The sequence below is a fragment of the Equus caballus genome, chromosome 16, assembly GCF_041296265.1.
Source record: "Equus caballus isolate H_3958 breed thoroughbred chromosome 16, TB-T2T, whole genome shotgun sequence".
Taxonomy (NCBI): Eukaryota; Metazoa; Chordata; class Mammalia; order Perissodactyla; family Equidae; genus Equus; species Equus caballus.
The window spans coordinates 78922164-78935535 of NC_091699.1; the positions used below are offsets into that span (position 1 = coordinate 78922164).

The 13372-nt window shown below is 41.8% G+C and overlaps 1 protein-coding gene across 14 annotated transcripts in view; it reads right to left on the reverse strand.

Moving 5' to 3' along the window:
* Positions 1-13372, reverse strand: part of CPNE4 (copine 4) — a 691914-nt gene that overhangs the window by 43293 nt on the left and 635249 nt on the right. For all 14 annotated transcript variants that reach the window (XM_070239070.1, XM_070239074.1, XM_070239081.1 and 11 more), the window contains one exon: positions 4365-4463. In XM_070239070.1, the coding sequence (XP_070095171.1) occupies positions 4365-4463 (99 nt within the window). The remainder of the gene's footprint in view (positions 1-4364; positions 4464-13372) is intronic.

A 13372-nucleotide genomic window follows, 5' to 3' on the forward strand; every position in this document is an offset into this window, starting at 1 on the left:
CCCGTCAAAACTGAAATTGCCTTTTCCCCTAAAGCTTCCTCTAATGTTACAGTATAAACAAGTAGCTTAGAGATTTACCTAAAAATTGGAAAGAAAATATCCTAAAATTAGCTGTCCTGATTCCTTTGTCATCTTCGATAACTGCTATTAGCATCAATTTCTTAAATCAAGCAGGATATAACAAATGAAACTTTGAATGGGTTCGATTCCAAGTTCTATTAAGAAGAGTCTACTCATCTCCATCTCCGGCTAAGATGGCCCAGTAGTGGAGGATGAGTTGGCTCAGCTGGACAAAGCTTTCAAGGACGCTGAATCCAAACCTGCAGGTACTTGGGGCCTTCGTGCCTGCTGGGTGGGAAAAGGGTGCTGATGAACCAGGTCTAAAGATTTCCTATCTGTCCTGGGATAAAGTTGTCACGTAACCATGGTCTGTGTACTTACATCCACAATCTCACTTAACTCTCCCTACAACCCATTTTTTCTTAAAGATTGGCACCTGAGCTAACAACTGTTGCCAATCTTCTTTTTTTTTCTTGCTTTTTCTCCAGAAATCCCCCCAGTACATAGTTGTATATTTTAGTTGCAGGTCCTTCCAGTTGTGGCATGTGGGACAGCGCCTCAGCGTGGCCTGACAAGCAGTGCCATGTCTGCGCCCAGGACCTGAACCAGCAAAACCTGGGGCCGGCGAAGCAGAGTGCGTGAACCCAACCACTCAGCCCCGGGGCCAGACGGCCCCACAATCCATTTTTATAGATGAAAGATGAAGCTCAGAGAAGAGGGGCTCAGGTCGCATAGGTGGTAACTGGTGGAGCTGGGATTCCCATCACATCAGCCTCACTCCAAAGCCTGGCCTATTAACCATAATGCTTCCCCCTAAGAGGGTCTTGTTGGGGCCCTCTTGTTTGCTCTTGCAAGTTTCCCTTTTGGCCACCTGAAACTAAGGATGTCCATGACGACTACTCAAGAATAAATAAATCAAGAATTTACCTTGTACCTGCAGAATGATGACTCTCACAGGAAGGAGTCTGAAAGATGACATCTCCTCTTTTCCTCTCTGATTCTACATACTGAGGTTCCTCACGGTTCAAGCCTCCTCTATCCTCTCTTCTATGCTCTCTCCCTAAGTGTACTCATCCATTCTCTTGACTTTAAATACCCTCTCTTTGTTGATGGCTCCTAAAATACATATCCAGGTAAGCCTCTCCTCTGAGTGCCAGTTTCTAAAACCCAATTCTCGAAACTTCCCGACAAACTGGACCTCCCTGAAACAAGACTTCCTCATCTCAGGAAATGGTACCATCTATCCTTGAGTCATCCTTTTCCTCCCTCCCTTTCCCCATCATATCCAATCCCTCAACAAACCTTGTAGCTCCTATCTCCAAAATATATCTTCTCTCTCTCCACTTCTCTCCATCTTCATTATCACTTTTCTAGTCCAAGTCATTATCACCCCTCGTCTTGCCCATTGTAGTGGCCTCCTAAAGGAAATCCCTGCCTCACTCTCTAGTCTCTCTGTAATTGATCGTGTACACAGTAGCCCAAGCAACATTTTAAAAAATTACAGCTAACCATGTCCTTCTCTAGCCTAGACCCCTTTGCAGCACTGTCCAACAGAACTTTCTGCAATGATGGAAGTAGTCTATATCTGCACCAACTCATATGGAAGCCACTAACCACATGAGGCTATTGAGCACTTGAAATGTGGCTAGTGTGATGGAGGAATTGAAATCTGAATTTAATTTAATTTAAAATTTAAAAAGTCACATGTAGCTACTGACTACTATCTTGGAGAACACAGCTTTGGTGTGCTCTTATCACAATTAGAAGAAAATCCAAATTCCTTCCCCTGAGCTCTCAGCATCTGCTCTTCCTGGCTTCTGCCTCTGTCTTCGGCCCCATCTCAGGCATGGCTCTGTCACCCTCTTTGCTGCAGATACACTAGTTTCTTCCAACATCCTTAACCACACTAAACACTTCCCTGACTCAGGACTTTGCAATGCTATTCCCTCTGCCTGAAATGTTTTCCTCTTGCTTGTTACATGATTGGCTTCTTTTCATCTTTAAAGGTCCTCAACTTAAGCGTCACCTTTTCAATCTGATCTCTTCTATACCATACCTTCATAACTAAATTGGTTCAGTCTTTTATAGCATTTCTCACAAGCTGTAATTGCATTTTTACTTTCTGTTTACTTGATTCGTGTTTATGTTTTACTCTGATCCACAGTCTCGGCTTCCCTAGAGCCTGGCACAGTGTCTGGCACTTATTAGGTGCTCCTTAATATATATTAGTAGAATCGATAAATAAGAGAACAGTTCCCACAGTGCAAATGTGCCAAAATAGGGGCTGAGTGGTTGAACTAAAATTTTTCTGGTCTCTCAGTTACAGTTAAGAACAGGAGCATATGGTCCATGTTCTCAGCGGGACTGAATATCTGCTTCTGTTTGTTTGAAAGCATTGCCTGTGGCATTCTTCAATTATGATATATGCTATCATCTTACTTTTAATATGCTCTTAGGAGCCTAAAGATGAAACATTTCCAATGATTATTGATTTGGCTATTTCTATTTGTAGAGGAGAGCAAGGCAAAAGTTCATAAAACTCTTTAGAACTCTAGTGGTTGTATTGATAAGTGTCATTGATTTATCAGCTCAGTAGGGCCTGGGCCTGTCTAGTCACTGGAGAAACGACTTCTCTGGCTATGTTCCTTGTTATCTTGGGAATGACTTTACTTTTAGTTTAGTGTTGGCTTTAACTGTGGCCCTGAAACTCTATGTGCCTGCTTGTGGGTGATGGTCTTTGTGTGATTGACAAATTTCTCACAATGTTGGGTATACAATAGAGCATATAGTAGGTTTTGTGGGAGCTGTGCAGAAAGCTGCTTTGGAAAGGTATGCATTCAAAGGTATGTATTTAATGAACAGCCTGATTCAGATTAAGCTTCTAATTCAAAGAACGTTAGTTTATTTCCATTTAGTCTGGCTATATCTTGACCTTACATCTAAAAGAAGTGATGTGAAAAATGAGCTGGGACAGCTTCTCTAATCAGCACTTTGGACAAGGCCAGACACACGGTCTTATCTGTAAGGGAAAAGATCTTTCTCAAAGCCACTGAGTGCTCTGCTGTCACTCCTTTCTGCTCCACAGGGACAGTGGGCCCCAGAGTAAGCATGGCAGTATCTTGGTTTGAGTTCCCCCAGATGCAAACCCTGAGGCAAGGATTTAAGTATAAGCAGTTCATCTGGGAGGTAAAACTAGGAAGCACCAATAGAGGAGTGGGGAATCGAGATGGGGAGGCTGCCAAAAAGGGGCACATTATCAAGTCAGTTACCACTGCGGGCAACCAGGGCTTACCCCTGCTGGGGAACTCTGAGAAACTGCACAGAACATACACTCGTTTTTCCACCTGAAGGGCAAGAGAGCTGGGGTACTTATACCTCAACTCCCACTAGTTATCTGTTGAAGGCTGCTCCCTGGAAGATCTCCCCACACACTTCTTGCCTGCTGTAGGCATGGGCAGAACAGGCTCCAGCAGCCAGAGAAAGCCCTTGGGCAAAGAGATTCGGGTTCTGTGGCTGGAAGTTGAGCAGGTGAACAGTGAACTGGTAAGAGCAGAAGTTACACAGCTAGGGTCCACATGACAGCAACTGACTGGGAAATTGATATATGTATATGGAAGTATGTGTGTATGAGAGAACCACAGAGGAGGTTTAGGTTTCTGTGTGGGGCAATGAAATCTCTATGTGTCTCTGTGGTATGCAGTAGCGTTTGGGTACATGGTATCAAGTGTGTAAGAGGGAAATGGTGGAACTAGATGAAACCTCAGTGCCCATATGAAATTTGAAGGAATCAAATAATTTCTGCAAAGCATTAGATGTGTAATTAATGTCAGCAAGTCAAGGAAATGTAGAGCTGGAGAGAATACTACTAGTAGGAGATATTTTGGAAGTGCTAGCTACGTGCTAGGCACTCTGCTAAGTGCATACATGGAGTATCTCATTTAAGCTTCACAAAGTTCTATTAGGCAGGCACAATTATCACCTTCATTTTCAGGTGAGAAAACTGAGGCACAGAGAGATTAAAGCCACTTGCCCAAGGTACACAGCTAAAGAAAATTAGAAATATTCTCATTTAACCTTTCCATTTTACAGATGGAAAAACTGTACCACATTGGGGCAGTGTCTTGTCCAAGGTCACATCAATTGCTGTGGGTTGGGCTTGTACTGGAATCTACGCACTCAAATCCCACCATGCTCCCTTCTCATCACACTTAGTCATATATCAATGTCTTGCCTCTAGCTGCGTCACATGTAGCTGGGCACTAAGAATGCATCACAAGAGAAGAGTCTGGGGAAATTCCACATACCTGTTTCCCTTCCATTGCTCCTCTCATCTCCTTGAATGTCGAGGTGAATTCTCCAATGAAGTCATGTTTGCCGTTGGAGTCCCAGTCCCATACTATGCACTGCAAGAGAAAATAAGTATTTTACCTTTTTTAAAATTAAGAATGCATTCATAACAGCTGAAGCCAGTGTGAACTCTTCCTGGGGAAGAGTCCATGAAAGACGCTTGGTCTGGAACAAAAGCCCAGCAGTCTAGGATTGTGGCACGTGGGATGTGGCAAGCCTTTGGTTTCTGTTGGCTTTACTTAGCCTTTGTGCCATGATCTCTAAGCAGACCTGTGATGCAGCAGTGACTAATAATTTGCCCATTTTTCAGATAAGGCTAGTGAGACAAAAAGAGATAAGTGACACATCAAAGGGACCATCTAGTGAATGAAAGTCTGTGATTTGAAGGCAGGTGCCCTACTCCATTTCCAGTGCTCTTTTCCCCATAGCAGAGAGCTTCCCTAGCTTACAGCTGGAATCAGATGGCTGAGTCCACGCCTGTGGCTTCCACATTGGCAGCTTATGTTTAGTGATTGGGATGGGATCCTATTAATCACATTTTCTTTTTCTTCTTTTTCCTGAAAGCAAAACAGCAGTGCTAACAAAAATGACTAAGAAGGCATAAAAGTGTGATCTTTAACTGTATCCACACAAAAAATGGGTGGAAAATGGTGACAAATAAGTCACACTGGTAAATATCAGGCATCCACCACATATAAGATGTGACCGCTCACTTCCACCAAGAGGGCTCCCTCTAACAATGTTAAGGCTAAGTTCTGATCTCGCAAGCAATGCTTTGTAGAGAGACTCAGATGAAATCAGCAGCCCTTCCTCTGCTTGGTCCCACGTCCTTAGGTGAAGAGGGAGTTCCCCATTTATTTCTAGGGTGGAGGTTGGACTAGAGTTTCGAGCACTTTAGACAGATATCACTTCTATATCTTAAGCAAGTGAGTTGTCGTAAGGAAGTCCCAGACCTCAAATCAGATCAAGGAAGCAAAGGTGACCTTTTACTCCCTGGAATATTGGTGTTCCACAAGGCAGCCTGGTCCTTCCTCAGGATGCAGATCCCACTGGCCAGTCCTGCCTGAAAAACCAGATTCCTAAATCTATTCTTCAATCCTGCGGGATGCCTAGCAGATCTAAAATAAAATAGGTCCAAAATGAAACATAATTTTCCCCCTAAACTTATTTCTACTCATTTATTTTCTGTCACTGTTAATTGCACCAACACTCTTCCAGTTGCTACAGAGGGAAAACAGGGCATCATTCCTGATCTTCTTCTCTCCCCCCACCCTCCCACACCAACTCCTGTCCATTCTGTCTCCTAAATATGGCCCGACTCCAGCACTTCTCCCCGTCGCCACTGCCCCTTCTCGCCTGTATCACTCTAACAACATCCTCACTAGTCTCCTTGACGCCCTCATGCTCCCCTACCCCATAATCCACCACTCATGCTCACTTCCTGCTTACAATCAAAATCTATATTGGCTAATGGGTCTTACAAGGTCTTTCATGATCTGACTTCCTCAGTATTCCCAAATTCACCCCTTATGATCCATGCTTACAGTATTTTAAAGTTTCTCTAATATGAGATTGGTTGGAATGCAGAGCATTTGCTAAGATTTTTAAAAAATTTTTTTGATGAGGACAATTCACCCTGACCTAACATTGACATATATATATATATATATATATTTTGATGAGGAAGATTGGCCTTGAGTTAACATCTGTTACTAATCTCCCTCTTTTTCATTTTACTTTTCTTCTCCCTGAAGCCGCTGTACATAGTTGTAAATCCTAGCTGTAAGTCCTTCTAGTTCTTCTATGTGGGACGCTGCCACAGCATGGCTTGATGAGCAGTGCATAGATCCGCACCCAGGATCTGAACCTGCAAACCCCGGGCCGCCAAAGTGGAGCATGTGCACTTAACAACTATGCCACCAGGCCAGCCCCGATGTATACATTTTTTTTCTTGAGGCATCTTAAAGAAAAACTAATCCCTCAATTTTTGCTCCCCCTTTAAATTTGGAAGCTTTGGTAGGTGGGTCTTTTGCTTGGAAAACATATTAATAAACCCTCTGGTTATGAAGGACAATGAAATAGAACAAATCAGAACGAAGGCGGTTAAGACGAAGGAAGCTAAATTGTTCTGCTGAATAAAGTAATAGTCAAGTTGAGATTTCCCTTTGTAACTAGAGACGCAGAGGTGGGGCTGGGATGTGGGTTGAGAAGAAATTAGGGCAGGGTTTATCAAAGGGTTGTAGATGGGCCCAGGTGGGTGGAGGCTGGGAAACTGTGAGGTCTAATTTTCAAGGTCAAGTTATTTTCATATCTCTCCCCTCTGTGTCCCCTCTCCCCTCTTCCACTACCCTGACACTCTAGTAAATCTGCTACCTATAACAGCATTATGCTGGGGGTGACCTGGAGAATAAAGAGATGGCTGTGTCCATGTTTCGGGACAAGCAGACCAGAGAGCAGGGTGAGATGGTCCGCAGGGACTGAGGACTGAGTGGGAGCAGGCCTGTGGAGGCAGAGCTTGACAGATGAATCCTGGGAGTGGACCTCCACAGAAATACTGGCTATGGTGGTCGTCTTCTGTAGCTACAGGGAATTAGAATTCAAGATGTCTTACTGAGATTTTAAAAGAAAGTTTAACCCTGGAAAGTTGGAGAATTACAACTAAAATCCAGTTAAAAGCATTACTCAATTTACACTAACTTTTTGGTCATTATATGTTTATTCAGTTGGTAGATGCTAAAAGTAACAGTAGCTGTTCTGTCAATCTGAGTCGCTAAATGAGGGCAACGCACAGCAGAGTCCCCGGATGACCCAGGATGGATGTATGTGCATACAAGAAATGCACTGCTGTTGTTTTCAGCCACTGAGATTACTACAGCATAACCCAGTCTAAGAAGCATTTAAGCACTTAAAGGACTGGCACAGCAAAGGGTGTTTCAGTTTACTTTGTCTGACTTCAAAAGAGGAAAAAACAGAATTTTGAGAGGATGTTACAAAGAAGTAACAAAGAAAGTATTTCCCAATAATTACGCCTGTCCAAAACCAAAATAATCTGTGAAAGAATGTTTTATTGCAGGAAATGTTCAAGTGGAAACTGCAGGACTATATACCAAAAATGTAGTAGAGAAAGTCAAGCAGAGAACGTTATAGAGGATTGGCTGGGATGTTCTTTAACCTTTTTCTAACTTGAAGATGCTAAGATTAGTTCCAGCTGCAAAACAAAGTCAATGAAAGTCTTAGCTCATTCTGGGTGAAATGCTAAGTAACGCAACGTAGCTTTGGTAGGAGTGATGAGAACCCCTTTCTAATTCAAGGCAGGATGAACTTCTACCTCATTTATTCCAATGGACAGTGGAACCAATCAATGATTCAGTCATTTGGAAAAATCGCTCAGGATGTGCACCGTGAACCTCGTATCGTTGAACACTGTTGATCGATCTGCAGTTACTTACAACCAGGTGTTTTCTCTGTTTGCCAGTCCCTCCTTACTGGCCCTGACACCCACACATTTATTAGCTGGAGCAAGAAAAAGAAGCGAGCTCACTGGGTCTGGACAGAGCGAGAGGAAGAAGGGTGGCTCCTGGGGCCCTGTCTTTAAGGCTCATAACTGAGCCAGGTTGTACATACAGCCATGGAATGCCCGAGTGACTCTCAGATAGTCATTCTTCTCCCTTTGGGAGGAGCAAATAAAAAGGCCAGGGGCACCGAAGTGAATAGGAGAGAAGGCTTGCAAGCAGCCTTTTTAACCCTCCCCTGCATTGGGAAGGAGGGCAGGAGTCCCCTCCACTGGGGGAAAAGGGGAAACCTTCCTGCCTCTGTTAGCCACAGCAGGTAATAGACAAAGCAAGAGGGGATGTACTAGGACTTTGGTTTATCACAGAATCTTAAGCAAAGTGCATGTCATTCCTTCTTTGCCCTCCCTTAGATTTCCTGCCATGCTTCAGTTAGCTACTGTTCCTCCTTCCACCTGCCAACCACACCATTCAAGATGTTTGCAATGCACTCTCTCGCTGGGGCAGAAAGGGGGAGAGCACTGAACCTCCCCTGGCTGGAGGATGTCAAGCTTGACAGGACTCCAGTCACGGCCTCCCAGGGGCAGGTCCCAGCGCAGATGCGAGCCCTGCACCTTCAATCAGCTGGCATTTCTCATCACGGCACTTGCGGAATTTTGTTTTGACCTTTCTCAGAAGGGATCCCAAAGGAAGGAAGACACAGTGAGGCAGAAAAATAAAAACACTGTCTTTCCCTCTCCCCCTGCCATAAGGCTGGCTTGTGACAGCTCCGATGCAGCTGACAGAGGAACACATCTTGGTGAAAAGTAAACAGATCAACTGCCCTGCAGAAAAGCTGAGACCGAGGCAGGGTTCTTGGCGTGAATCAGTACAGAAGGCTTGACAGATCTGTGAGAGATCAGCAGCTCAAAACTCTCTCCAAGCCGGAAAGAGTTCTTCCATCTCACAGTGGAGTTTGCTATACAGTCTGAAGATGTCTGAGCTCGACAGATGGTCTAGTCACTCTCTCATTTTACAGAGAAAGAAATCGATAGCAGAGAAGTGAAATGACTTTTGCAAGTTCACCCGGTGCAGGACTGGAAGTAAAATCTAGGTTTCCTGCCTCCCTGATTTCACCGCTACCACAGAAAACAGCAAATCATAGTAATTAAAACATATGTAGTGCTTACTATGTACCAGACTTACTTACCGTGTACTGTTCTGAGCGCTTCAGATATATCAACTCAATCCCCAGAACAATTTATCATTATGCTTATTTTACAGATGAGGAAACCAAGGCACAGAGAGGTGAAGTAAGTTTCCCAAGACCACGCAACACCAGGTATCTTTGAACTAAAAGAGGTTGAACTTCATAGCTTGTCTTAACTGATAATCTTTTATGAACCCAGGCCATTTGTGTTTATGGTCTTTAATCCTTTACAATAACTCTGAAATGACAATACTATTATTGCCATTCACAGGTGTCATTCACAGGCTTAGAGAAGTTAGGTGACTTGACTAGGCACTTAGAAAGTGATAAAGACAGATTCGAATCCCAGTGTCTGGTGCCATAGCTGATATGTTTTCTGTTATGCCACAGGGCTCTTAATGGAAGCAGGAATTCAGAATCAAGGTCTCCTTAGTCTGTTCTGTGTAAAAAGTCCCATTCTTTGATTGAAACTATAAACTACTAGGATCCTCTGAAGCTCAATGAACATACCAAGCGACACAGAGAAGCTGTTCACTGTTCGCATGCAACAGGACGTGAAGACAGTAGCATGTGCGTTGTCTCTGGGGTCCTCAGATCTGTCTGGAGAATGCATGGATAAGTGTGTCTTGAGGGGTGGGCTACTCCCTCCTACTCTGATTTTATATTTGCATTGAACCCACTAGAAGAAAGGTGCTATGCCAACTTATTGTTCACTAGCCTTTGTGATGGTCAGTTTTATGTGTCAACTTGGCTAGGCCATAGTCCCCAGTTATTTGATTAAACAATGTTGCAATGAAAATATTTTGTAGACATGATTAATCAGTTCATAATCAGTTGACTTTAAAGTAAAGGAGATTTCGTGGTTCCACATGAATTTTAGGGTTTTGTTTTTTTTCTGTAAAAAATGCCATTGGAGGGGCTGGCCCTGTGGCCGAGTGGTTAAGTTCGCGCTCCGTTGCAGGCTGCACAGTGTTCGTTGGTTTGAATCCTGGGCGCAGACATGGCACTCTCATCAAACCATGCTGAGGCAGCGTCCCACATGCCACAACTAGAAGGACCCACAACGAAGAATATACAACTATGTACCGGGGGGCTTTGGGGAGAAAAAGAAAAAAATAAAATCTTTAAAAAAAAAATGCCATTGGAATTTTGACTGAGATAGCATTGAATCTTTAGATCACTTAGGGAGAATAGATTTTTTAACAATACTAAATCTTCCAATCATGAACATGAGATGTCTTTCCATTCATTTGTGTCTCTTTTAATTCTTTTCATCGGTGTTCTGTAGTTTTCAGGGTGCAGTCTTTCACCTCCTTGGTTAAGTTTTTTCTTAAGTATGTCATTCTTTTTGATGCTATTGTAAATGGAAATTATCTTCTTTTTTAAATTGAGATATAATTGACGTATAACATTGTATAAGTTTAAAATGTATAATGTGTTGATTTGATACAATTATATCTTGTAATATGATTGCCACCATAGCATTAACTAACACCTCCATCACATTGCTCAAATATCATTTCTTTTTTGTAGTGAGAACATTTAAGATCTAGTCTCAGTAACTTTAAAGTATATACTACAACATTGCTAACTTTAATCACAATGCTGTGCATTAGATCTCCAGAACTTATTCATTTTCTAACTGCAATTTTGTACACTTTGACCAACATCTCCACAATTCTCCCACCCTCCCAGCCCCTGGTAACCACGATTCTACTCTCTTTTTCTATGAATTTGGCTGTTTTAGGTTTGACATATAAGCAATATCATACAGTATTTGTCTTTCTCTGTCTGGCTTATCTCACTTAGCAGAATGCCCTCAGAGTCCATCCATGTCATAAAAGGCAGAATTTCCTTCACTGTCATGACTGAATAATATTCTATTGTATATCTATACCTCATAATCTTCATCTATGTATTTGGAATTGTTTTCTTAATTTCCTTTTTGGATGGTTCATTGTTAGTGTATAGAAACACAACTGACTTTTCTATGTTGATTTTGTATCTTGCAACTTTACTGAATTTATTTATTAGTTCTAACAGTTTTTTTTTGCTGGAGTTTGTAGGGTTTTCTACAATTAGAATCATGTCATCGGCAAACAGAGTTAATTTTACTTCTTCCTTTCCTATTTTGTTTTCTTTTATTTCTTTTTCTTGCCTAATTGCTCTGGCTAGGACTTCCAGTACTATGTTGAATAGAAGTGGGGAGAGTGGTCATCCTTGTCTTTTCCTGATCTTTGATGAAGGAAGAGCTTTCAATGTTTCACCATTGAACATGTTGTTGAGGGACTGTCATATATGGCCTTTATGATGTTGAGGTACATAATTTCTATACTTAGTTTATTGAACATTTTTATCATGAAAGGGTGTTGAATTTTGTCAAACCAGAATAGCTAAAGCAATCTTGAGAAAGAAAAATAAAGCTAGAGTCATCACTTCCTGATTTCAAAATATATTACAAAGCCACAGTACTCAAAACAGCATGGTACTGGCATAAAGACAGATCTATTGGCCAATGGAACAGAATAGAGAGCCAAGAAACAAACCCACACATATACAGTTGACTAATATTTGACAAGGGAACCAAGAACACACAATGGGGAAATGACAGTCCCTTCAACAAATGATGTTGGGGAAACTGGTTATCTATATGCAGAAAATGAAATTGGATCTCTACCTTACACCATACACAAAAATCAACTCAAAATGGATTAAAGACTTAAACATAAGACATGAAACGGTAAAACTCTTAGAAGAAAACATAGGGGAAAGTCTTCTTGACATTGGTCTTGGCAATGATTTCTTGAATATGACACCAAACACATAGGCAATAAAAGCAAAAATAGACAAGTGGGACTACATCAAACTAAAAAGCTCCTGCACAGCAAATGAAACAATTGCAATATGAAAAGGTATCCTATAGAATGGGAGAAAATATCTGAAAACTGTATGTATGGTAAGAGGTTAACTTTCAAAATATATAAGGAACTCCTATAATTCAATAGTGAAAAAACAAATAACTCTATTAAAAAATGGAGAAAGGACTTAAACAGACATTCTCCAAAGAAGATATACAAATGGTCAATAAATACACAAAAAGATACTCAACATCTTTATCAGGGAAATCCAAATCAAAGCCACAATGAGATATCACCTATCTATTAGGGTGGTTATTATCCAAAAAATCTCAAAAGATAATAATTGTTGGTGAGTATACGGAGAAATTGGAGCCCTTATTCACTGTTGGTGGGAAACTACCATACGATCCTGCAATTCCACTTCTGGGTATATATCCAAAAGAATGGAAATCAGGACCTGGAAGAGGTATCTGTGCTCCTGTGTTCATTACAGCATTATTCGTAATAGCCAAGATCTGGAAACAACCCGACTGTCTGTAGACAGATGAATGAATAAAGAATATGTGGTATATACATAGACTAGAATATTATTCAGCCTTAAAAAAAGAAGGAAATATTGCCATTTGTGGCAATATAGGTGGATATCATGCTAAGTGAAAAAACCAGTCACAGAAGAACAAATACTTCTTGATTCCACTTTTATGAGGCATCTAGAACAGTCAGACTCAGAGAAGCAGAGAATATAACAGAAGTCGCCAAGGCCTGAGGAGTGGGGGGAATTGGGGAGTTGTTGTTCAATGGGTATCAAGTCTCACTTATGCTAGATGAATAAGATCTGCCGTACAACATTGCGCCTATGGTTAGTAATACAGTATTGTGCTCTTTAAAACTTAAAGAGGATAGATCTCAGGTTAATTGGTTTTACCACAAAACCAAAACAATCAAAGGACACAAGGGAATTTGGGAGGTGTTGGATATGTCTATTACTGTGATTGTGGTGACGGTATCATGGTGTTTGCTTATGTCCAAACTCATCAAACTGTACACATTAAATACGTACAACTCTTTGTATATTAATTATACCTCAATAAAGCTGTTAAAAATATAAAGGAGATTTTCCTTAATAATCTGGGTGGGCCTGATACAATCGGTTGAAAGGCCTTAAGAGCAGAATGGAGGCTTCCCTGAGGAAGAAGAAGTCTGCCTTTGGACTGTCACTTCAGCTTATGCCTAAGAGTTCCAGCCTGCCCTTCCCGATGGCCTGTTCCAGGCATTCCAGATTTGTCCCCCAGCCCCGACAACTGCCAACTCTCTGCCATAAATCTCTTAAAGTATCTCCCACTAGTTCTGTTTCTCTGGTTAACCCTGACTGATACACCTGTTCTCACCTCCTCCCTCGCACTCATATA